Source organism: Lepus europaeus, chromosome 17 (assembly GCF_033115175.1).
Source record: "Lepus europaeus isolate LE1 chromosome 17, mLepTim1.pri, whole genome shotgun sequence".
Classification (NCBI taxonomy): domain Eukaryota; kingdom Metazoa; phylum Chordata; class Mammalia; order Lagomorpha; family Leporidae; genus Lepus; species Lepus europaeus.
The window spans coordinates 894,280-919,420 of record NC_084843.1 but is presented as its reverse complement, the minus strand read 5'-3'; the positions used below and the strand labels follow the sequence as shown (position 1 = coordinate 919,420).

Genomic DNA, 25,141 nt, shown 5'->3' with positions numbered 1-25,141 from the left:
GAACTTAGCAGTGAAAATTCTGAGTTTGTTTGGTCGTGGTTCTGCGATCTGGGCTGATTAGACATCCTAAGCTTATTTTCACTTTAATGAGCAAGTAGAGCAGCACAGTACCCCACTCTGCCCTGTTTATTAAAAATCTGCTTAAAACTGTCCTCAAACTCATGGTCTGGTATGTGTGGCACCTTTTGCTGGGTCCTCTCTGCCTCCCTTCCATGTACAGTGCCACCTCTGGCCATGTGGGTGCCTGGGATGCGTGGGCATGGCGGCTGGGCGTGGTGGCTCCTCTCTGTGGTTCATAGGCTCAGCACAGGGCATTGCGTTCCAGGGAGGGTGGAGAGGCCAGGCCAGAGTGGACACACAGGGCACCATCTCTGCCTCTGCGGCCTGCTGGTCCAGGGGACCCCACCCCTAAGCCTTGGCTCCCAGTGAGAGTGATGGAGAAATGCAGCCTCACTTGAAGACAGCTGTGGGGCATTTGGCTTTGTGGCCTCGGAGCAGGGAGTGGTAGAAGGAGGGTGTGGTGGCCCCTGCACTGCCCTGACCTGCCTAACTGTTACCTCAGGGGCAGGTGCAGGGCCCAGGGTGGGGGTCCCCTTCACCATGCTCAGCCCACCTATCAGTTCTGTCCATAGGTGTCAGGTGTGGGCACTCGGGGTCCCCCTGCTCTGTTCAACGCTCCTCTCAGCCATCCAGACACCACCAGCCCCCATGGACACTGGGGGTCCTGACAGGGGGCTGGGGGGGCGGGTGGGGTCCTGCTGGACAGCCCAGGCTGGCTGTGCAGGGATACTCAGAGCCTGGGGCCCATCAGGGAGGAGCTCCATGCCCAAGACGCAGACCGGGCTCCCTCCTGGAGTCCCCGCCTGATGCCCTCTCTCGTTTCTGTGGTAACTGCAGGACCATCCTTGCTTGCGTGTGTGACTGTGTTCTGTTCTCCTTGTAGATGGAGGAGATAAGATTTAAGGACAGAGCAGTCTTCGTGCTGGAGAGAGAGTTAGGGGCGCAAGCCGGGCACGCTCAGAGGCTGCAGCTGCAGAAGGAGGCTTTAGATGAGCGGCTCTCCCAGGTCAGAGAGGCCGATCGGCACCTGGGCAGCCCCAGACGGGAACTTCCTTATGCAAGCGGTGCAGGAGACGCCTCAGACCACCCGGGAAGCCCTGTAAGCACCCCCAGGCCTCGGCCGGCCGTCCCAGGCTGTGAGACCCCCCAGAGCCAAGCGCAGCCCAAGCCCCTGTCCCAGGGTCACCCTCTGGCCAGACCCTGGGGCCCTCAGCGTGGCGCACTCTGGCCAGATAGCTGAAGAGCCCCAGGTCCTGTTCCCTCACCAGCACCACCTCTGCTGTGGCCTCCCTGAAGGCTAAGTGCCCTCGGCCCCGGGCTGCTGGGTGACGCACCTGCTCCCATGCATGAGCTCCCATGACTCCACCTCCACACGCACCAGCCGCTGCCTGCTGGCTCCCCTCTGCACCTGTGTCACAGTCACCCCCCACCTGCTTTGCGTGAGACCGTGTCCCTTCTGCTGCTCCTCGGGCTGCGCATGCCAGCATGGGGTCTGCCGGCAGTGGCACGGGCTGGGCGGCTGCCTGTCTCCTCATCACCACTCCTCGTCCACATTCCTCTGCGGTTCTAGACTATCCGGGGGACCTACGCTCATCATCCCCTCGGTGCAGGTCCCTCTGGGTCTTGGGTCCCTAGCCTCTCCTGCACCTGTTGAATGAGGAACTCGAGCCGTGTCCAGTGCCTTCCTAGACACCTGCTGGTTTGCTTTGAGAACAAACCTATGTTTGAGCTGAGCCAGCCCTAGGCCAGTGACATTTGGAGAACAGAGAATGACATTCTGTAACCATCCTAGCTGGCCTAACCCAGCCCCTCCTGCTCTACAGCGAGATGTAGCTGCATGGAAATTGTGTTCCCCGCTTTTTGGGTGGAGTCCCAGTGACCTTCAGAGACTCCTGAGGGAGCACGCCCCTTGAGCTCATGTGGTCTGTGACAAGTGTCTTTCCCTGTGCTCCGCGTACACCCAGACCCTTCCTGGAAGGTGCAGCCCAGTGGTGGCACAGGAGGGCACAGAGCCAGTCCAGGTGTATGGCGGGTGGCCCCCATACTCGCACCCCCCGCCCTCCACATCTGCATACCCCCGCACATTCCGCTCCTGCTGTCCCCGTCCTGGAGTGTGGGTGCCACGCACGCCGTTCCAGGCAGGGCACTCCCCAGGGACCCTCACCCACCCAGCAGCCACTGGGAAGCCAGGGCCGGAGTGGGCGTGTCTCGGTGTCGGTGATGCTGGGATCGCAGAGCGTCCACGTGTGGGCACGGGAGCAGTTCTTTGCAGTTGATCTTTGTTTTAGGAACAGCAGTTAGATGAAAAGGACGCCCGGCGCTTCCAGCTTAAAATCGCGGAGCTGAGCGCCATCATCCGCAAGCTGGAGGACCGCAATGCCTTGTTGTCGGAGGAGAGGAACGAGCTGGTGAGCGCGGCCGAGCGGCCTTCCTGTGCGTGGAGGAGTGACCGTGGGGGCCTCCTGTGCATGGAGGAGTGACCGTGGGGGCTTCCTGTGTGTGGAGGAGTGACCGTGGGGGCCTCCTGTGCGTGGAGTAGTGACCGTGGGGGCTTCCTGTGCGTGGAGTAGTAACCGTGAGCGTGGAGGAGTGACCGTGGGGGCTTCCTGTGCGTGGAGGAGTGACCGTGGGGGCTTCCTGTGCGTGGAGGAGAGACCGTGAGCGTGGAGGAGTGACCGTGGGGGCCTCCTGTGCGTGGAGGAGTGACCGTGGGGGCTTCCTGTGCGTGGAGCAGTGACCGTGGGGGCTTCCTGAGCGTGGAGGAGTGACCGTGGGGGCTTCCTGTGCGTGGAGGAGTGACCGTGGGGGCTTCCTGTGCGTGGAGGAGTGACCGTGAGCGTGGAGGAGTGACCGTGGGGGCTTCCTGTGCGTGGAGGAGTGACCGTGAGCATGGAGGAGTGACCGGGGGGGCTTCCTGTGCGTGGAGGAGTGACCGTGAGAGTGGAGGAGTGACCGTGGGGGCTTCCTGTGCGTGGAGGAGTGACCGTGGGGGCTTCCCGTGCGTGGAGGAGTGACCGTGGGGGCTTCCTGTGCGTGGAGGAGTGACCGTGAGCGTGGAGGAGTGACCGTGGGGGCTTCCTGTGTGTGGAGGAGTGACCGTGGGGGCTTCCTGTGCATGGAGGAGTGACCGTGGGGGCCTCCTGTGCGTGGAGGAGTGACCGTGGGGGCTTCCTGTGCGTGGAGGAGTGACCGTGAGCGTGGAGGAGTGACCGTGGGGGCTTCCTGTGCGTGGAGGAGTGACCGTGGGGGCCTCCTGTGCATGGAGGAGTGACCGTGGGGGCTTCCTGTGCGTGGAGGAGTGACCGTGGGGGCCTCCTGTGCATGGAGGAGTGACCGTGGGGGCTTCCTGTGCGTGGAGTAGTGACCGTGGGGGCTTCCTGAGCGTGGAGGAGTGACCGTGGGGGCTTCCTGTGCGTGGAGGAGTGACCGTGGGGGCTTCCTGTGCGTGGAGGAGTGACCGTGAGCGTGGAGGAGTGACCGTGGGGGCCTCCTGTGCGTGGAGGAGTGACCGTGAGCATGGAGGAGTGACCGTGGGGGCCTCCTGTGCGTGGAGGAGTGACTGTGGGGGCTTCCTGTGCGTGGAGGAGTGACCGTGAGCGTGGAGGAGTGACCGTGGGGGCTTCTTGTGCGTGGAGGAGTGACCGTGAGCGTGGAGGAGTGACCGTGGGGGCCTCCTGTGCGTGGAGGAGTGACCGTGGGGGCTTCCTGAGCGTGGAGGAGTGACCGTGAGCGTGGAGGAGTGACCGTGGGGGCTTCCTGTGCGTGGAGGAGTGACCGTGAGCGTGGAGGAGTGACCGTGGGGGCCTCCTGTGTGTGGAGGAGTGACCGTGGGGGCTTCCCGTGCGTGGAGGAGTGACCGTGGGGGCTTCCTGTGCGTGGAGGAGTGACCGTGAGCGTGGAGGAGTGACTGTGGGGGCTTCCTGTGCGTGGAGGAGTGACCGTGGGGGCTTCCTGTGCGTGGAGGAGTGACCGTGAGCGTGGAGGAGTGACCGTGGGGGCTTCCCGTGCATGGAGTAGTGACCGTGGGGGCTTCCCGTGCGTGGAGGAGTGACCGTGGGGGCTTCCTGTGCGTGGAGGAGTGACCGTGAGCGTGGAGGAGTGACCGTGGGGGCTTCCCGTGCGTGGAGGAGTGACCGTGGGGGCTTCCTGTGCGTGGAGGAGTGACCGTGGGGGCTTCCTGTGTGTGAAGGAGTGACCGTGAGCGTGGAGGAGTGACCGTGGGGGCTTCCTGTGCGTGGAGGAGTGACCGTGGGGGCTTCCTGTGCGTGGAGGAGTGACCGTGAGCGTGGAGGAGTGACCGTGGGGGCTTCCTGTGCGTGGAGGAGTGACCGTGAGCGTGGAGGAGTGACCGTGGGGGCTTCCTGTGCGTGGAGGAGTGACCGTGGGGACTTCCTGAGCGTGGAGGAGTGACCGTGAGCGTGGAGGAGTGACCGTGAGCGTGGAGGAGTGACCGTGGGGGCTTCCTGTGCATGGAGGAGTGACCGTGAGCGTGGAGGAGTGACCGTGGGGGCTTCCTGTGCGTGGAGGAGTGACCGTGAGCGTGGAGGAGTGACCGTGGGGGCCTCCTGTGCATGGAGTAGTGACCGTGGGGGCTTCCCGTGCGTGGAGGAGTGACCGTGGGGGCTTCCTGTGCATGGAGGAGTGACCGTGAGCGTGGAGGAGTGACCGTGGGGGCTTCCTGTGCGTGGAGGAGTGACCGTGAGCGTGGAGGAGTGACCGTGGGGGCTTCCCGTGCGTGGAGTAGTGACCGTGGGGGCTTCCCGTGCGTGGAGGAGTGACCGTGGGGGCTTCCTGTGCGTGGAGGAGTGACCGTGAGCGTGGAGGAGTGACCGTGGGGGCTTCCCGTGCGTGGAGGAGTGACCGTGGGGGCTTCCTGTGCGTGGAGGAGTGACCGTGGGGGCTTCCTGTGTGTGAAGGAGTGACCGTGAGCGTGGAGGAGTGACCGTGGGGGCTTCCTGTGCGTGGAGGAGTGACCGTGGGGGCTTCCTGTGCGTGGAGGAGTGACCGTGAGCGTGGAGGAGTGACCGTGGGGGCCTCCTGTGCGTGGAGGAGTGACCGTGGGGGCTTCCTGTGCGTGGAGGAGTGACCGTGAGCGTGGAGGAGTGACCGTGGGGGCTTCCTGTGCGTGGAGGAGTGACCGTGAGCATGGAGGAGTGACCGTGGGGGCCTCCTGTGCATGGAGTAGTGACCGTGGGGGCTTCCCGTGCGTGGAGGAGTGACCGTGGGGGCTTCCTGTGTGTGGAGGAGTGACCGTGAGCGTGGAGGAGTGACCGTGGGGGCTTCCTGAGCGTGGAGGAGTGACCGTGGGGGCTTCCTGTGCGTGGAGGAGTGACCGTGAGCGTGGAGGAGTGACCGTGGGGGCCTCCTGTGTGTGGAGGAGTGACCGTGGGGGCTTCCCGTGCGTGGAGGAGTGACCGTGGGGGCTTCCTGTGCGTGGAGGAGTGACCGTGAGCGTGGAGGAGTGACCGTGGGGGCTTCCCGTGCATGGAGTAGTGACCGTGGGGGCTTCCCGTGCGTGGAGGAGTGACCGTGGGGGCTTCCTGTGCGTGGAGGAGTGACCGTGAGCGTGGAGGAGTGACCGTGGGGGCTTCCCGTGCGTGGAGGAGTGACCGTGGGGGCTTCCTGTGCGTGGAGGAGTGACCGTGGGGGCTTCCTGTGTGTGAAGGAGTGACCGTGAGCGTGGAGGAGTGACCGTGGGGGCTTCCTGTGCGTGGAGGAGTGACCGTGGGGGCCTCCTGTGCGTGGAGGAGTGACCGTGAGCATGGAGGAGTGACCGTGGGGGCCTCCTGTGCGTGGAGGAGTGACTGTGGGGGCTTCCTGTGCGTGGAGGAGTGACCGTGAGCGTGGAGGAGTGACCGTGGGGGCTTCTTGTGCGTGGAGGAGTGACCGTGAGCGTGGAGGAGTGACCGTGGGGGCCTCCTGTGCGTGGAGGAGTGACCGTGGGGGCTTCCTGAGCGTGGAGGAGTGACCGTGAGCGTGGAGGAGTGACCGTGGGGGCTTCCTGTGCGTGGAGGAGTGACCGTGAGCGTGGAGGAGTGACCGTGGGGGCTTCCTGTGCGTGGAGGAGTGACCGTGGGGACTTCCTGAGCGTGGAGGAGTGACCGTGAGCGTGGAGGAGTGACCGTGAGCGTGGAGGAGTGACCGTGGGGGCTTCCTGTGCATGGAGGAGTGACCGTGAGCGTGGAGGAGTGACCGTGGGGGCTTCCTGTGCGTGGAGGAGTGACCGTGAGCGTGGAGGAGTGACCGTGGGGGCCTCCTGTGCATGGAGTAGTGACCGTGGGGGCTTCCCGTGCGTGGAGGAGTGACCGTGGGGGCTTCCTGTGCATGGAGGAGTGACCGTGAGCGTGGAGGAGTGACCGTGGGGGCTTCCTGTGCGTGGAGGAGTGACCGTGAGCGTGGAGGAGTGACCGTGGGGGCTTCCCGTGCGTGGAGTAGTGACCGTGGGGGCTTCCCGTGCGTGGAGGAGTGACCGTGGGGGCTTCCTGTGCGTGGAGGAGTGACCGTGAGCGTGGAGGAGTGACCGTGGGGGCTTCCCGTGCGTGGAGGAGTGACCGTGGGGGCTTCCTGTGCGTGGAGGAGTGACCGTGGGGGCTTCCTGTGTGTGAAGGAGTGACCGTGAGCGTGGAGGAGTGACCGTGGGGGCTTCCTGTGCGTGGAGGAGTGACCGTGGGGGCTTCCTGTGCGTGGAGGAGTGACCGTGAGCGTGGAGGAGTGACCGTGGGGGCCTCCTGTGCGTGGAGGAGTGACCGTGGGGGCTTCCTGTGCGTGGAGGAGTGACCGTGAGCGTGGAGGAGTGACCGTGGGGGCTTCCTGTGCGTGGAGGAGTGACCGTGAGCATGGAGGAGTGACCGTGGGGGCCTCCTGTGCATGGAGTAGTGACCGTGGGGGCTTCCCGTGCGTGGAGGAGTGACCGTGGGGGCTTCCTGTGTGTGGAGGAGTGACCGTGAGCGTGGAGGAGTGACCGTGGGGGCTTCCTGAGCGTGGAGGAGTGACCGTGGGGGCTTCCTGTGCGTGGAGGAGTGACCGTGAGCGTGGAGGAGTGACCGTGGGGGCCTCCTGTGTGTGGAGGAGTGACCGTGGGGGCTTCCCGTGCGTGGAGGAGTGACCGTGGGGGCTTCCTGTGCGTGGAGGAGTGACCGTGAGCGTGGAGGAGTGACCGTGGGGGCTTCCCGTGCATGGAGTAGTGACCGTGGGGGCTTCCCGTGCGTGGAGGAGTGACCGTGGGGGCTTCCTGTGCGTGGAGGAGTGACCGTGAGCGTGGAGGAGTGACCGTGGGGGCTTCCCGTGCGTGGAGGAGTGACCGTGGGGGCTTCCTGTGCATGGAGGAGTGACCGTGAGCGTGGAGGAGTGACCGTGGGGGCTTCCTGTGCGTGGAGGAGTGACCGTGAGCGTGGAGGAGTGACCGTGGGGGCTTCCCGTGCGTGGAGTAGTGACCGTGGGGGCTTCCCGTGCGTGGAGGAGTGACCGTGGGGGCTTCCTGTGCGTGGAGGAGTGACCGTGGGGGCCTCCTGTGCATGGAGGAGTGACCGTGGGGGCTTCCTGTGCGTGGAGGAGTGACCGTGGGGGCCTCCTGTGCATGGAGGAGTGACCGTGGGGGCTTCCTGTGCGTGGAGTAGTGACCGTGGGGGCTTCCTGAGCGTGGAGGAGTGACCGTGGGGGCTTCCTGTGCGTGGAGGAGTGACCGTGGGGGCTTCCTGTGCGTGGAGGAGTGACCGTGAGCGTGGAGGAGTGACCGTGGGGGCCTCCTGTGCGTGGAGGAGTGACCGTGAGCATGGAGGAGTGACCGTGGGGGCCTCCTGTGCGTGGAGGAGTGACTGTGGGGGCTTCCTGTGCGTGGAGGAGTGACCGTGAGCGTGGAGGAGTGACCGTGGGGGCTTCTTGTGCGTGGAGGAGTGACCGTGAGCGTGGAGGAGTGACCGTGGGGGCCTCCTGTGCGTGGAGGAGTGACCATGGGGGCTTCCTGAGCGTGGAGGAGTGACCGTGAGCGTGGAGGAGTGACCGTGGGGGCTTCCTGTGCGTGGAGGAGTGACCGTGAGCGTGGAGGAGTGACCGTGGGGGCCTCCTGTGTGTGGAGGAGTGACCGTGGGGGCTTCCCGTGCGTGGAGGAGTGACCGTGGGGGCTTCCTGTGCGTGGAGGAGTGACCGTGAGCGTGGAGGAGTGACTGTGGGGGCTTCCTGTGCGTGGAGGAGTGACCGTGGGGGCTTCCTGTGCGTGGAGGAGTGACCGTGAGCGTGGAGGAGTGACCGTGGGGGCTTCCCGTGCATGGAGTAGTGACCGTGGGGGCTTCCCGTGCGTGGAGGAGTGACCGTGGGGGCTTCCTGTGCGTGGAGGAGTGACCGTGAGCGTGGAGGAGTGACCGTGGGGGCTTCCCGTGCGTGGAGGAGTGACCGTGGGGGCTTCCTGTGCGTGGAGGAGTGACCGTGGGGGCTTCCTGTGTGTGAAGGAGTGACCGTGAGCGTGGAGGAGTGACCGTGGGGGCTTCCTGTGCGTGGAGGAGTGACCGTGGGGGCTTCCTGTGCGTGGAGGAGTGACCGTGAGCGTGGAGGAGTGACCGTGGGGGCTTCCTGTGCGTGGAGGAGTGACCGTGAGCGTGGAGGAGTGACCGTGGGGGCTTCCTGTGCGTGGAGGAGTGACCGTGGGGACTTCCTGAGCGTGGAGGAGTGACCGTGAGCGTGGAGGAGTGACCGTGAGCGTGGAGGAGTGACCGTGGGGGCTTCCTGTGCATGGAGGAGTGACCGTGAGCGTGGAGGAGTGACCGTGGGGGCTTCCTGTGCGTGGAGGAGTGACCGTGAGCGTGGAGGAGTGACCGTGGGGGCCTCCTGTGCATGGAGTAGTGACCGTGGGGGCTTCCCGTGCGTGGAGGAGTGACCGTGGGGGCTTCCTGTGCATGGAGGAGTGACCGTGAGCGTGGAGGAGTGACCGTGGGGGCTTCCTGTGCGTGGAGGAGTGACCGTGAGCGTGGAGGAGTGACCGTGGGGGCTTCCCGTGCGTGGAGTAGTGACCGTGGGGGCTTCCCGTGCGTGGAGGAGTGACCGTGGGGGCTTCCTGTGCGTGGAGGAGTGACCGTGAGCGTGGAGGAGTGACCGTGGGGGCTTCCCGTGCGTGGAGGAGTGACCGTGGGGGCTTCCTGTGCGTGGAGGAGTGACCGTGGGGGCTTCCTGTGTGTGAAGGAGTGACCGTGAGCGTGGAGGAGTGACCGTGGGGGCTTCCTGTGCGTGGAGGAGTGACCGTGGGGGCTTCCTGTGCGTGGAGGAGTGACCGTGAGCGTGGAGGAGTGACCGTGGGGGCCTCCTGTGCGTGGAGGAGTGACCGTGGGGGCTTCCTGTGCGTGGAGGAGTGACCGTGAGCGTGGAGGAGTGACCGTGGGGGCTTCCTGTGCGTGGAGGAGTGACCGTGAGCATGGAGGAGTGACCGTGGGGGCCTCCTGTGCATGGAGTAGTGACCGTGGGGGCTTCCCGTGCGTGGAGGAGTGACCGTGGGGGCTTCCTGTGTGTGGAGGAGTGACCGTGAGCGTGGAGGAGTGACCGTGGGGGCTTCCTGAGCGTGGAGGAGTGACCGTGGGGGCTTCCTGTGCGTGGAGGAGTGACCGTGAGCGTGGAGGAGTGACCGTGGGGGCCTCCTGTGTGTGGAGGAGTGACCGTGGGGGCTTCCCGTGCGTGGAGGAGTGACCGTGGGGGCTTCCTGTGCGTGGAGGAGTGACCGTGAGCGTGGAGGAGTGACTGTGGGGGCTTCCTGTGCGTGGAGGAGTGACCGTGGGGGCTTCCTGTGCGTGGAGGAGTGACCGTGAGCGTGGAGGAGTGACCGTGGGGGCTTCCCGTGCATGGAGTAGTGACCGTGGGGGCTTCCCGTGCGTGGAGGAGTGACCGTGGGGGCTTCCTGTGCGTGGAGGAGTGACCGTGAGCGTGGAGGAGTGACCGTGGGGGCTTCCCGTGCGTGGAGGAGTGACCGTGGGGGCTTCCTGTGCGTGGAGGAGTGACCGTGGGGGCTTCCTGTGTGTGAAGGAGTGACCGTGAGCGTGGAGGAGTGACCGTGGGGGCTTCCTGTGCGTGGAGGAGTGACCGTGGGGGCCTCCTGTGCGTGGAGGAGTGACCGTGAGCATGGAGGAGTGACCGTGGGGGCCTCCTGTGCGTGGAGGAGTGACTGTGGGGGCTTCCTGTGCGTGGAGGAGTGACCGTGAGCGTGGAGGAGTGACCGTGGGGGCTTCTTGTGCGTGGAGGAGTGACCGTGAGCGTGGAGGAGTGACCGTGGGGGCCTCCTGTGCGTGGAGGAGTGACCGTGGGGGCTTCCTGAGCGTGGAGGAGTGACCGTGAGCGTGGAGGAGTGACCGTGGGGGCTTCCTGTGCGTGGAGGAGTGACCGTGAGCGTGGAGGAGTGACCGTGGGGGCCTCCTGTGTGTGGAGGAGTGACCGTGGGGGCTTCCCGTGCGTGGAGGAGTGACCGTGGGGGCTTCCTGTGCGTGGAGGAGTGACCGTGAGCGTGGAGGAGTGACTGTGGGGGCTTCCTGTGCGTGGAGGAGTGACCGTGGGGGCTTCCTGTGCGTGGAGGAGTGACCGTGAGCGTGGAGGAGTGACCGTGGGGGCTTCCCGTGCATGGAGTAGTGACCGTGGGGGCTTCCTGTGTGTGGAGGAGTGACCGTGGGGGCTTCCTGTGCGTGGAGGAGTGACCGTGGGGGCTTCCTGTGCGTGGAGGAGAGACCGTGAGCGTGGAGGAGTGACCGTGGGGGCCTCCTGTGCGTGGAGGAGTGACCGTGGGGGCTTCCTGTGCGTGGAGCAGTGACCGTGGGGGCTTCCTGAGCGTGGAGGAGTGACCGTGGGGGCTTCCTGTGCGTGGAGGAGTGACCGTGGGGGCTTCCTGTGCGTGGAGGAGTGACCGTGAGCGTGGAGGAGTGACCGTGGGGGCTTCCTGTGCGTGGAGGAGTGACCGTGAGCATGGAGGAGTGACCGGGGGGGCTTCCTGTGCGTGGAGGAGTGACCGTGAGCGTGGAGGAGTGACCGTGGGGGCTTCCTGTGCGTGGAGGAGTGACCGTGGGGGCTTCCCGTGCGTGGAGGAGTGACCGTGGGGGCTTCCTGTGCGTGGAGGAGTGACCGTGAGCGTGGAGGAGTGACCGTGGGGGCTTCCTGTGTGTGGAGGAGTGACCGTGGGGGCTTCCTGTGCATGGAGGAGTGACCGTGGGGGCCTCCTGTGCGTGGAGGAGTGACCGTGGGGGCTTCCTGTGCGTGGAGGAGTGACCGTGAGCGTGGAGGAGTGACCGTGGGGGCTTCCTGTGCGTGGAGGAGTGACCGTGGGGGCCTCCTGTGCATGGAGGAGTGACCGTGGGGGCTTCCTGTGCGTGGAGGAGTGACCGTGGGGGCCTCCTGTGCATGGAGGAGTGACCGTGGGGGCTTCCTGTGCGTGGAGTAGTGACCGTGGGGGCTTCCTGAGCGTGGAGGAGTGACCGTGGGGGCTTCCTGTGCGTGGAGGAGTGACCGTGGGGGCTTCCTGTGCGTGGAGGAGTGACCGTGAGCGTGGAGGAGTGACCGTGGGGGCCTCCTGTGCGTGGAGGAGTGACCGTGAGCATGGAGGAGTGACCGTGGGGGCCTCCTGTGCGTGGAGGAGTGACTGTGGGGGCTTCCTGTGCGTGGAGGAGTGACCGTGAGCGTGGAGGAGTGACCGTGGGGGCTTCTTGTGCGTGGAGGAGTGACCGTGAGCGTGGAGGAGTGACCGTGGGGGCCTCCTGTGCGTGGAGGAGTGACCGTGGGGGCTTCCTGAGCGTGGAGGAGTGACCGTGAGCGTGGAGGAGTGACCGTGGGGGCTTCCTGTGCGTGGAGGAGTGACCGTGAGCGTGGAGGAGTGACCGTGGGGGCCTCCTGTGTGTGGAGGAGTGACCGTGGGGGCTTCCCGTGCGTGGAGGAGTGACCGTGGGGGCTTCCTGTGCGTGGAGGAGTGACCGTGAGCGTGGAGGAGTGACTGTGGGGGCTTCCTGTGCGTGGAGGAGTGACCGTGGGGGCTTCCTGTGCGTGGAGGAGTGACCGTGAGCGTGGAGGAGTGACCGTGGGGGCTTCCCGTGCATGGAGTAGTGACCGTGGGGGCTTCCCGTGCGTGGAGGAGTGACCGTGGGGGCTTCCTGTGCGTGGAGGAGTGACCGTGAGCGTGGAGGAGTGACCGTGGGGGCTTCCCGTGCGTGGAGGAGTGACCGTGGGGGCTTCCTGTGCGTGGAGGAGTGACCGTGGGGGCTTCCTGTGTGTGAAGGAGTGACCGTGAGCGTGGAGGAGTGACCGTGGGGGCTTCCTGTGCGTGGAGGAGTGACCGTGGGGGCTTCCTGTGCGTGGAGGAGTGACCGTGAGCGTGGAGGAGTGACCGTGGGGGCTTCCTGTGCGTGGAGGAGTGACCGTGAGCGTGGAGGAGTGACCGTGGGGGCTTCCTGTGCGTGGAGGAGTGACCGTGGGGACTTCCTGAGCGTGGAGGAGTGACCGTGGGGGCTTCCTGTGTGTGAAGGAGTGACCGTGAGCGTGGAGGAGTGACCGTGGGGGCTTCCTGTGCGTGGAGGAGTGACCGTGGGGGCTTCCTGTGCGTGGAGGAGTGACCGTGAGCGTGGAGGAGTGACCGTGGGGGCCTCCTGTGCGTGGAGGAGTGACCGTGGGGGCTTCCTGTGCGTGGAGGAGTGACCGTGAGCGTGGAGGAGTGACCGTGGGGGCTTCCTGTGCGTGGAGGAGTGACCGTGAGCATGGAGGAGTGACCGTGGGGGCCTCCTGTGCATGGAGTAGTGACCGTGGGGGCTTCCCGTGCGTGGAGGAGTGACCGTGGGGGCTTCCTGTGTGTGGAGGAGTGACCGTGAGCGTGGAGGAGTGACCGTGGGGGCTTCCTGAGCGTGGAGGAGTGACCGTGGGGGCTTCCTGTGCATGGAGGAGTGACCGTGAGCGTGGAGGAGTGACCGTGGGGGCTTCCTGTGCGTGGAGGAGTGACCGTGAGCGTGGAGGAGTGACCGTGGGGGCTTCCTGTGCGTGGAGGAGTGACCGTGGGGGCTTCCTGAGCGTGGAGGAGTGACCGTGAGCGTGGAGGAGTGACCGTGAGCGTGGAGGAGTGACCGTGGGGGCTTCCTGTGTGTGGAGGAGTGACCGTGTGGGCTTCCTGTGCGTGGAGGAGTGACCGTGGGGGCTTCCTGTGCGTGGAGGAGTGACCGTGGGGGCTTCCTGTGCGTGGAGGAGTGACCGAGAGCGTGGAGGAGTGACCGTGGGGGCTTCCTGTGTGTGGAGGAGTGACCGTGAGCGTGGAGGAGTGACCGTGGGGGCTTCCTGTGTGTGGAGGAGTGACCGTGGGGGCTTCCTGTGCGTGGAGGAGTGACCGTGAGTGGGGCTGGCCTTGCGCCTGGGGCTTTGGGTTGTGTACCAGTAGAACTTAAGTAACAGAAACGTGATGGGTAGGTCGGGCCCCCAGGCGCTGCTTGGCTGATCCCTGCTCCGTGTCTGGGAGGCACCTTCAGAGCTGCCCCTGATACGGGAGGCGTGGCGACCGTGCCTTTCCAGAGAGCCGGGCTTTGACGTTTCCTGGGAGTCGGATTCGAGGCAGGGGCCGGTGGGCAGCTGAGAGTGTTGGTGAGCTGGGCGGTTTCTCTGCCCACAGTTCCTCTTGGTAAATGGAGCATGGAGCCCAGGCTGCTGGCCTTTAACTTGCTCCTTGTCTGCGGATGGGGTGGCACTCGGCCCCAGGATGCTGAGCCCAGCTGCCTGGCCCCAGTTCCCCCTGGTGCGTGGAGGGCAGTGGCCGGCTGGGGCCCACCTGGGCTCGAGCCGCGCTTTCTCCCTTCCTGTGTCAGGAGCTGAGCCGTCCACTTGCTGAGTCTGTTTCTTAAAAAAGAGGCCACGCGTAATGAGCCTTGTCTTTCAGCTAAAGCGTTTACGAGAAGCTGAGAGTCAGTACAAGCCACTCCTGGACAAAAACAAACGCCTGACCCGAAAAAATGAAGACTTGTCTCATGCTCTGCGGCGAATGGAGAACAAGTTGAAGTTCATCACCCAAGAGAACCTCGAGATGGTAGGGGCCTGTGAGGGCTGGGGCGGCCCCAGTCCATCCACAGCTCTACCGTGGCAGGGGGTGGAAGCTGTACTCCTGTCGTGGCCACTGAGCCAGACCACAGGGTGGGGGCCAGTGCCCTGTGTGCTGCTTCTGGCAGCAATGTGGGGGCGCCCTCTCCACCGCAAGCCCCAGGTAGGATAGGAGCTCCAGCAGCCCCCACCCCCAGGGGCCTGCATGGTCGCTGTCATGGCCAGGCTTTCTGGGGGTGTTGTGAGCTGCCCAGTCCCCTGCAGGCTGAGTGAGGGGTCCCCCAGCTCTCTGTGCCAGGGGGCTGCCTCCCCACCCACGTGTGCCATCTGCTGGTTTCAGAGACAGCGAGCCGGCATCATACGAAGACCCAGCTCTTTAAACGACCTTGACCAAAGCCAGGACGAGAGAGAAGTCGACTTCTTGAAAGTGCAGATTGCCGAGCAGCAGAGCCTCATCGACGAGCTCTCCAAGGTGAGGCGGCCGCGGTTTGCTCAGCACCGGGAGCTTTGCCAGTGCGTGCCCGGCGGGAGGGGCAGGAGAGGGTGGGCAGCACCTGTGACCCAGAGTGGTCCTGGCTACCCCACCTCTGCTCCCTGCATCTCCTCATGTGGCCTGCCACACATGACTGCACTTGAGGCTCACGACACCCCTGCCACATCTGCTGTCCCCCACGGGGCTCACGACACCCCAGCCACGTCTGTCTCTCCCAGTTCGGAAGCCACAGCTCCACAATGGAGGAGTCTGTGGGACCACACTCCCTCCAGACGCTCTGGGGAGGTTCTAGCCATTCTTTTTCCCCCGGGAAACCCCTGTTGGCTCCTTGGTTGCTACCACCTCACCCCAACCTGCACCTCTGTTTCCCCCTGGCCACTCCCTCTTCCATCTGACCCTCCTCTTTCCTTACAGGGCCCCGACATGGGGTATAGGACCCCACCCTCACCCAGAGCCATCTTGTCTCGGCCTCCTAAGGACCCATTTCCAAATCCATCCCGTTCATGGCCTCAGGGGTTAGTTGTTCAGTTTGGGGCACTGTGAGGCCAGTGGCTGTCCTGTCCTGTACCCTCCCCCGGCAGTTTTCCCAGTTTCCCTGACCTGGGCCCCTTCTGCTTCTTGTTGGGGTTCAGCAGCCTCCACGGGAGGTCATTTTGGAAGACTTTCTCATCCTGTGACCTCTGAAGGGCATCGGTGTCCCCTCTGTCACTGAGCAGTGTGGCCAGCAAGTGGTGGCCTCTTTGTCAGTGAGTGGGGCTGCCTGCAAAGCCAGGTGAGCTGGAGGGAACCCCCCACCTGGAGCCGTCCCTCCCCCATCTGATTTCACACCCACTGTGGAAATTTGCAAGAGAAAAGGATGAAGTCCTGGTCAGTTACCAGTGTACCTCATTCCAGGTTCACCTGCTGACCAGCGAGCAGAGGCCCTTGGGGCCCCTGGGAACTTAGGGTGAAGCCGCCTGCTCAGGGCCGAGGCTGCGTGGTCTTGAGGGCTCTGGGTTTGTAGAGGAGGGCAGGGACTGGGAGCAGGATCCCCAGCGGGCCCACGCCCTGCCTTTTCTTTCCTAGACCCTCGAGACAGCTGGCTACGTGAAGAGCGTGTTAGTAAGTACCAGTCCCTGCCCCCCACGCCCCCTTCCCAGCCCAGGTGTCCCAGGCCTCTTCTGTGCCGAGGCTCCTAGGTGGCCGTTGAAGCCTTTGGGGTGGACTCGCTGACCCACTGCCTAGTCCTTTTCGTGGCTCCCAAGAACCAGGGCTTAGGGTCGGACAGGAGCCGGGAAGAAGGCGCTGTCCAGGGGCGGGAGGAGGTCAGTGCTGGGGGGGAGGTGGGGGCACTGCTGCCCCAGGGAGACAGCACCTGCTCCAACAATTGTCCTTTTTGCTCTCTGTTGCCTGGAGTCCACTGCTGCATGGGTTTCTCCCTGGCCAGCACCGATGGGCAGTCTCGGCCTGGCTGGTCCCCTCTGGGGCCCTGAAAGTACAGCAACGCTTCCTGGATGGGGAGGCAGTGTCCACACAGGGGTGGATGCAGAGTAGGAGGGGCCCCTCCCATCACCTGCCCCTACACTGTCCCTGAAGGACAGCTGGTGGCGCCTGAGCTCAGAGGCCCCCACCCCACCAGCCGTGGGCCCTTGGCCAGGCCTGGAGAGCACGGGAGCATCCGTGCTGTCTGGGCAATGCCAGGGCCAGGTGGTGTGCACAGCACAGTGGACGCCGACTTGCGTGGGGGACAGAAATCCTGAGCTGCGTGTGTGAGGGTGCCGAGGATCAGCTCCTCAGGAAGTCTCTCCGCTGGGCTTTGCAGGAACGCGATAAGCTCTTAAGGTTGCGGAAGCAAAGGAAGAAGATGGCGAAACTCCCCAAGGTATGGGGGCACAAGCGCCCTCGGCGTGGGGGACACGCCCCCTGCATGTGGAAAGCAGTGCTTTCGTCATCGCTCACGTGTTCCTACCAGATGACCCAAACAGGTCACAGCATTAAATTCAGAAGCCAACCTTGCTTCTTTGGAATCCTCAAGGGGATACAGGAAGTCACGGTGACGGTAGCAAGGGGCACGGCAGGGACGCGGGGCCCCTGCTTCTCTGTGTGGGACACTGGCGGGCAGCCTGGGTGTCGCTGTCTGCATTCCTGACCCTCACTGGGTGGGGGCCATGCACCCTTGTCCCAGCCGTGTTTGCCGCTGCTGCAGCCCTACGTGGCCGAGCTGTGTCCCTGGGAACTTGGAGTCCTGAGCTCTCCTGCTCCTGTGAAACACACGTCTGTGGGCCCTCCACCAGCCACTGGCTGTTCCTCAGCCTCAGGGCTTGGGCAGGAGGAGGTGACAGAGGGCCTCTCTCCTCGGGATCTTTGCAGTTCAGAACTTACCTGGAGGCCGCTGGTTTCCCGTAGTCCCCAGGTGTCCAGTGCTCCCCTGAGGAGGGAGTGGGGGAAGCCGAGCGAGTAGACAGAGACCCGGGAGTCACATGAGCCAGATTCACTCAAGGCCCTGGTACAGAGAGGGAGAACACTGGGCCACAGGGGAATCCAGCCTGGGGGCCAGCCAGGCCCACGGACCAGAACATGAAGGGCCAGTGAGCAGGGATCAGGACAAGAGTGGACCTGGGCGACAGGCGCGGGTGAGGACAGATGGGTGACATGTAGGGGTCAGGACAGGAGTGGATATGGGTGGCAGGTGGAGGTCAGCACAGGAGAGGACCTGGGGGACAGGTGGGGTGAGGACAGGAGAGGACCTGGGAGACAGGTGGGAGTGAGGACAGGGAGTGGGTATGGGTGACAAGTGGGGGTCAGGACAGGAGTGGGTATGGGGGACAAGTGGGGGTCAGAACAGGAGTGGCCCTGGGGGACAGGTGGGGGTGAGGACAGGAGAGGACCTGGGGGACAGGTGAGGGTGAGGACAGGGAGTGAGTATGGGTGACAGGTGGGGATGAGGTCAGGAGAGGACCTGGGGGACAGGTGGGGTGAGGACAGGAGTGGCCCTGGGGGACAGGTGGGGTGAGGACAGGAGTGGGTATGGGGGACAAGTGGGGGTCAGAACAGGAGTGGCCCTGGGGGACAAGTGGGGGTGAGGACAGGAGAGGACCTGGGGGACAGGTGAGGATGAGGACAGGGAGTGAGTATGGGTGACAGGTGGGGATGAGGTCAGGAGTGGATATGGGTGACAGGTGGGGTGAGGACAGGAGAGGACCTGGGGGACAGGTGGGGGTGAGGACAGGAGAGGACCTGGGGGACAGGTGAGGGTGAGGACAGGAGAGGACCTGGGGACAGGTTGGGGTCAGGACAGGAGTGGGTATGGGGGACAGGTGGAGGTCAGGACAGGAGTGGCCCTGGGGGACAGGTGGGGGTGAGGACAGGAGAGGACCTGGGGGACAGGTGAGGGTGAGGACAGGAGAGGACCTGGGGACAGGTTGGGGTCAGGACAGGAGTGGGTATGGGGGACAGGTGGAGGTCAGGACAGGAGTGGCCCTGGGGGACAGGTGGGGGTGAGGACAGGAGAGGACCTGGGGGACAGGTGGAGGTGAGGACAGGGAGTGGGTATGGGGGACAGGTAGGGGTCAGGACAGAAGTGGATATGGGGGACAAGTGGGGTGAGGACAGGAGTGGAGATGGGTGACAGGTGGGGGTGAGGACAGGAGTGGAGATGGGTGACAGGTGGGGTTCAGGGCGTTAGGGGCAAAGACAAAGAAACCAAAGGGCCCGGCGCCTTCCAGAGGAAGTCAGTTTATTTGCCAGGGCAGGCGCCGAGCCCGTCCTTTGTCCTTCCCTACTCTAACCCTGGTTCGGCGAGGCAGTTAGGAGGCCGTTTGTGGGGCCGCTGTTACTTTATCCCTCGGGTTAGCAGGTCAGAGCTGCAGGGCCGATGTTCAGGAAGAGTGACTCAGCCTGGAGGCAGCTCCAGGAGGCGCACACTACACCTTAGGTGTGCCCAGGACGGACTGGACCCGGGTGACCCATGTGACTGAGGGAGTCGGGCCGCTGTAGGTTCTGGACAGGCAGCGACCAGAGGGGCCGGCTGCTCAGTGAAGAACTCATGCTGGAGCCTTGAGTGGCTGTTCTCTGGACGCTTCTGTGGGGAGGATAGGGAGAGAGCTTTTCCCTGAGGGGCTGAGCTCAGCTGAGAGTGGGAGCCTGGAGACTGGGGGGGACCAGGAGGGGCCTGGGGCAGCTGTGTGGTCCAGGGAGGAGGCTCCCAGGAGGACTCCCCCAAGGGCTCATGGCCAGTGGCGGTTCTCAGTGGGGGGAAGAAGGGGTCTGAGGGACTGAGAGGAGGGGTCAGCTCTTGGATCTTGCATTGTTTCTAAAACCCAGAGGAGGAAGCCCTAAGGTCTCTGGGGACGGGCATGAGGCGAGCTGGGGTCCCTGGAGGCAGGGTCTCACACCAGCGAGGACCCTCTCCTGCTTCTGTTCCCTCCTGGAGGCATCAGTACTTTAAATCATGCCAGATTCGTGTGACTGCAAAGTGGCCACACCCCAGGGCTGGTGCCCGCTCCCCCGTGTGACATCGTCCTACAGACGGCCCCTCCCTGCTCCCCGCTCCGTGTGCCGGCTCCCCAGGCAGGAGTGCCCTCCCGGGGGGAGTGGTGACAGACGGGGGTATGGGGTGGGGCCACGTGGCTAGGTGGCCCACGGCCCTGGTCCCCGCAGCAGGGGTGTGCTAACATAGTACCTTCGCCCCGAAGCCGGTCATCGTGGAGACCTTCTTTGGATACGATGAAGAAGCATCCCTGGAATCTGATGGCTCCTCCATCTCTTACCAAACTGACAGGACAGACCAGACCCCGTGCACCCCAGATGATGACCTGGAGGAGGTGAGTGGGGGACACTGAGGGTGGGGCCAGGTCACAGTTGCTGGGCTTGGAGTTTCCTAAACACGGCACCCACTGCCCTAGGGGTCCACGGGGCCCTCTAAGGCAGCAGCAGACCCAGCTGCCCGTGCCTTGTCCCTAGGCCAGCAGGTGCCACTGCAGAGAGGTCACATCCAGGTGACCACAGGACCGAGCCCAGGGTGGGTGGTCCTGGGGGGAGGAGTCCCTGGAGGCTTTGCACCTTCCACAGAGCCCAGCTCTCCTCTGGGACATGGCTCAGAGTGGGGCCACGCATGAGCCCCATCAGTAACCGAGGGGCCGCTGTGTCCAGGGAGCCTGGCCAGCATGTGGGAGCCCCAGCCGAGCCCCGGCCCAGCCACCTGCCCACAGGGCACTCCCTGGCCCAGCCGTCTACCGCAGGGGCTCAGGGTTTGCCTTCCAGGCGACCTTTCCAAATAGCATGGGGTCCCCAGGCGGTCACCACTCCCTCAGGCTGCAAGCAGGACCCCTCCGAGGGTCTTCACTGGGGAGAACCAGGGCCTTGGCCAGCAGTGGCCTGTGCTGACGCCTGCGCCCCTCCAGGGTGTGGCCAAGGAGGAGACGGAGCTGCGGTTCCGGCAGCTGACCATGGAGTACCAGGCGCTGCAGCGAGCATATGCGCTGCTACAGGAGCAGGTCGGAGGGACGCTGGACGCAGAGCGAGAAGTTAAGGTCTAAGTGGCTTCTATTCTGTCCCTTCCTGCTTGCCCGTTGCCCTGGCCGGGATGTCCACATCAGCAAATCCTCAGGGCTGGGCCCTCCCCCCCGCAGCTGCCCTCGGTCCTGGGTGACACTTGCCATAGCCGCTGTGGGGCCTGAGCTGGGTGTGCCCCAGCTGGGCATGTGTTTCTCCCCGCTGGGGGCCGTGGCATGGTCATGGGGCCACCTTCCCGCTGAAGCTGCTGCCACGGGGCTCTTGGAGTCCCGGATCAGGGAGGGGCAGCACGGATTTGCCCTGGAAAGTTGCTGAGGGTGTCCCCATCCTGCCAGGGCTAGCAGACGCTGCCTGCTGTATCCTGCGCTGCTGGGCAAGCGTGCTGGCCTCCTGCCCATCATGGGGCTGGCAGGCCCCCTCTGCTGGCCACTGGAGACGGCACAGGCTCCAGGCTTCAGGGAGGTTGCTGGCCCAGCCTGAACCCCCACTTCCCAGGGGCAGCTGACGTGGCAGCTATAGCTGGAGCACTGGGTGGCGGCCCGGGGCTTCTCTGGGTCCCACTGCCTCAACCACCCCACAGCCCGAGAGGTACCGCAGGTCAGGGGCTGGGCCGAGGACGGCCTCTGGAGACGAGGGGACGGGGACAGCAGAGCACCCTCCCCCACGCTCCCCCCTGCTGCCCTAGGAGCCTCAGGTCTCCCCCTCATCACCCTGACCGCCCGGGGTGAAGAATCCATTGGCACAGGCCTTGCCTCGCTGTGCCCAACAGTCGCTCTGGGCAGGGTGGCTAAGACCCACCCGTCCATCCACAGAGGCCGTTTCCCTCTTTCTGGCCGGAGCAGCAGAGGTGAAAGGGGAAAGTTCATCTGCACAACGGGGAAACCTTCCCTCTTTGACCTTTCGACTTGACCTGTGCATGAGTCTGGTCAGATCCTGACGCCCAGGGCCCAAGGTAGCCGGGGCGTGACTGGCTGGGCAGGGTGGCTGCACTGGACATACACCTGCCGGCTGGGCCCACTGAGTGCTGGGAGCTGGAGAGCGCTTCCTCTCCCTGCCCTATGCCCGGGGCCTGTGCGCCCTGCAGTCACAGAGCTCAGGAGGTGTGGCTGCTCGTGCAGATGCCCAGCCCACATCTGGAGACTGTTGACTGACATTTGGACTCGGAGGAAAACGTGAGGCAGAGAATTGGCAACAGACAAGCTTGATGAAGGAGGCGGACTGCCCTGGGCCCCACAGGGTCCCACGCTGTGGGCCAGGGCACTGCCACCCTCCCCCCTGCAGGGCCATGGAGGGAGCCCCCTGTGAAGACACAGACAGGGGCTGCCCCTTGTCTGGCCGCACGCGTGTGGGTGGCTGGCGGCCTGCGACAGAGTCCCTCCCTCTAGAGACACAGGACTCACCAGAATTCCTAGTCTGCCCCCAGGGACCCCTAAGGGAGAGAAGTTGTGAGGGGGAGGGCGGGGGAGGGGTCAGAGTGGGGGAAGGAGAGCCGGAACCTGCTCAAGTGACCAGAAAGGGACCCAGAGCTCGGTGAGCAGGCCGCCCCGACCCCCAGGCCCAGGTGATAGACCTTGGGCCCTGAGCCTGGCTGCCTGCAAAGGTCCTGTCCGTTGTCCCTGGAGGCTGGACCTGGAGGCAGCAGGGGGGTCCACGCCCAGGAGAGTGGCTGGGCTCGGTGGAGGCGCAGGTGGCCCTGGGGAGAGGGCTGTGGCCTCGCAAGCCAGGAGCTGACTCCTGAAGCACGGGTTCACCTCCAAACCAGGGGCAGCTCTTGGGGAGGTGGCCCCAGTGCAGAGCCAGGACAGCAGAAGGCGCCCTTGGGCTTTGTGGCCAACCACTTCCAAGCCCCTGTGGGGGCTGTTGTCAGCAAAGGAGGCTCAGGGGGCCCTCTGGCCAGCACCCTAATGCCTCATTGGCTGCTCTCTGCTGTCAACAAGGATTCCACCAAGAATCCCTGCAGTCAACCACAGGTGCTCCTTGTAATGCGAGACCACTGGCTCCGAAGCAGCCCTCAGAGCCTCCCTTTTGTGTCCTTTCTGGAGGAGGGGGCAGTGGCTTCTTAGTCCAATCAGTCCGAGGCCAGGGGTCGGTCAGTAAGGGCCACCTGTGGGTCCGTCCACCCCAGCTGTGAGAGTTGATGTCTGGGACTCCACCCCAGCTGTGAGAGTTGATGTCTGGGACTCCTCCCATTCTTCAGACCCGGGAGCAGCTGCAGGCCGATGTGCAGAGAGCCCAGGCACAGGTGGAGGACCTGGAGAAGGCGCTGGCCGAGCAAGGGCAGGTGAGCGTCCCCAGGGGGCAGGTGGCCTGGAGGGGCCAGGCTTGTACATATCACGTGGCAGCAGAGTCCTCAAATCTGGGAGGAGCTCTTGCCTGGACAAGGCAGGAGTAAGCCTGCCTGCTGGACAGGCCTCTCCTGGTCTTGACCTTGGCAGGCCCCTGGCTTGGCCTGGGAAGATCCTTTCAGTTGTTTGAGTCAGGGCCGGGCCTTCAGACCCTGTGGCCCCTGTCCAGCCTCAGAGGAAAGTACCGGGGCCACCTCTGTCTGATTTTCTCCCGGAAACCCATCCTCCAGGTGGTAAAGTTTGCGCTAGATGCAGTGGGTGCTTGTCCCTAAAGTACCACCACCTCTGTGCTCTTCAGATACCACACGGCCATCATCCCACTGCTCCTGGGGTCTGGGCACCTCCTTCTGCCCCGCTGGAGCCCAGCTGAGACTGGTGGGCGTCCGTGATGAGTGGGGCAAGTGTGTGGCTGCTCTGGGAGCAAGGACATGCTTCCCTGGCTCCAGCCGCCTGTCCTGGCCCTTGTGGTCCTTGACTGTGGTCAGGAAAGGGGACAATGCAAGCTCCACTGTGCTGCACTGTCAGCCTCCCAGAATTCAGTGCTGCACCACCTGTGACTGTTCAGCTGGTATGTACCAAACTGCTGCCCACACCCAGGGCCGCGTGCACTCAAGCCTGTGGGTGTGGCAGCCCTTGTGGACTGACAGCCCGTGTCACAGTGAGGCACCCAAGGCCCCTCAAGCGTGTTGCACAGGCTGTGCCGTTGGAAGTGACCCTCGGGGGACGGGGAGGGGAGGGGAAGGAGGAGAAGCCCACTTCCTCTGTCTGCAGAAGTGAGCCCTTCGAACTCGACAAGGGCTCTGTGCACACCTTGCAGAGACGGAACCCGAGTGAAGTCCAGGGCCTGTGCCCTCCGGCTTCCCCCAGCAGGGCTCCAGCCCCCAAGGCCGGTGTGAGTGTGCTGACAGCAGGCGTCCTCCCAGCCCGGGCCTTGAGCTGAGCTCAGTGAGGCTTCTACACGTCCTGTGCTGGAAGCAGCACAGAGCCGGGGTCCTGAGTGTGGAGTGAGAGGAACTGCACCCTGAGGGACCTCTGCCAGTGAGCCCTGGCTCAGGGTCCCCTGCACCTGGGGCACCACACCAAGCCAGGTGCTCCTTAGTACCTGGCCTGTTCACTGAGCCTAGGGTGCTGTCCACGAGGGGCAGCGTCCCCAAGCGGTGCTCCCGGGGCTAGGCTGTTCCATCTCCCTCATCCAGGACCTTCCAAGGAAATGGTCTCCATCATCAGTGGGACCTAAACACTCACCTCCGCAGCCGGAGCCACGCCCTGAGGGGGCAGTCTCTGTTCACGATTTTCTGTTTGGCTTTACCATTTCCTTTTCCAGGATATGAAGTGGATTGAAGAGAAGCAAGCACTGTATCGGAGAAATCAAGAACTGGTAGAAAAGGTATGGCCCAACCCCCTCCCCCAACCATTCCCCTCCCCTCCGCAAGCTGGTACAACTTGCTATGTGCTCACGTGGGGGGTGCAGGGCCCCCAAGGGCGGTGGGCCCACCACATGGCCCTGGCCGACCACAGCAGAGGCCTGCCCAGCCCGCTGACTGCTGAGGGAGTGCGGCTGCCGACTGAGCGCTCTAGGCTGGGTGCTGGCGGAGGAGCCAGCCCCTGGGCAGCCGGCAGCCAGCAGCCGGGCAGCAGGCCAGGAGTTGACCTGGCAAGAGAGCAGTGACTGTCTCACCTCATCGTCTTCTCTCACAGATTAAGCAAATGGAGGCGGAAGAGGCTCGGCTGAAACACGAGGTGCAGGATGCCAAGGACCAGAACGAGCTGCTGGAGTTCAGGGTCCTGGAGCTTGAGGTGGGGGGCTGTGGGGTCCCAGCACCCACCCTGTGGCCACCCCCAGGCTCAGGGCTGAGCCCTGGGTCCTCCTGAGTCACCTGAGCCTTTGAACAGATAGCCCAAAGTCCAGGCTGCAAAGGACAGGGATGGGGTGCTAGAGGCCCACCGGGGACTGGCCAGCCGAGCAGAATGGCCGTCACCCGGGCGGGCCGGGCACCCTGGGACCTGGTGTCGTGAGAGGGAAAGGAGCACTGCGGGGCCGCGGCTTAGCCGCTCGGTGCTGCAGTGGCGACGCCCAGGCTGGGTCGTGTACAGAGAGCGCATCTCGAGGCTGGGGAGCCAGAACCAAGGTGCGGCACCCCGCCAGGCTGCATCACCCCACGGCAGAGGCAAGGGGGCAGGAAGCAGGAAGAGCCCCAGGCCCACCACGAGGGCAGAGCCATCTTGCCCCGTCAGAGGCCTCATTCATTTCTCCTTTCATCTCTATTTGAAAGAAGCAGACAGAGGGAGCCCCCACCTGCTTGACTGCTTATGGGGCTGGGCTAAGTCAAAGCCAGGACCTGGGAACTCAGTCCAGGTCCCACTTGTGGAATGGCAGGGGGTCAAGCACCTGAGCCATTGCCCGCTGTTTCCCAGGGGCCACGTTAGCAGGAAGGTGGAGTCGGGAGCCAGAGCCGAGACCACCCCGGGCACTCCGACAGACATACGAGGCAGCGTCTCAGTGTGCCAGACGCCGGCCCAGGTCCCGCCCAGCGCTGTTACACAGCAAGGTCTTGGCGTGGGTTTTGGAGGCCAGGCCGTCTGAGCACAGGCCGGGGGCAGGATGGTGAGGCCAGGGGTGGCAGCTGTGGCAGTGGCGGTGAGTGGCAAGGACGGTGCCCCCAGAGTCGGCCCGGCAGACACCGATTCTGCCTCTGCTCTCCACCCCGGCCATGACCTGTAGAGGGAG

The 25,141-nt window shown here is 64.6% G+C and overlaps 1 protein-coding gene across 1 annotated transcript in view; it reads left to right on the top strand.

Moving 5' to 3' along the window:
* JAKMIP3 (Janus kinase and microtubule interacting protein 3) overlaps positions 1-25,141 on the top strand; it is a 55,550-nt gene that overhangs the window by 14,728 nt on the left and 15,681 nt on the right. Inside the window, exons 3-13 of the mRNA XM_062214034.1 lie at positions 944-1,159; positions 2,349-2,468; positions 13,925-14,071; positions 14,423-14,554; positions 15,641-15,676; positions 16,377-16,436; positions 19,249-19,377; positions 19,957-20,085; positions 22,266-22,349; positions 23,738-23,800; positions 24,112-24,210. Of these exons, the coding sequence (XP_062070018.1) occupies positions 944-1,159; positions 2,349-2,468; positions 13,925-14,071; positions 14,423-14,554; positions 15,641-15,676; positions 16,377-16,436; positions 19,249-19,377; positions 19,957-20,085; positions 22,266-22,349; positions 23,738-23,800; positions 24,112-24,210 (1,215 nt within the window). The remainder of the gene's footprint in view (positions 1-943; positions 1,160-2,348; positions 2,469-13,924; positions 14,072-14,422; positions 14,555-15,640; positions 15,677-16,376; positions 16,437-19,248; positions 19,378-19,956; positions 20,086-22,265; positions 22,350-23,737; positions 23,801-24,111; positions 24,211-25,141) is intronic.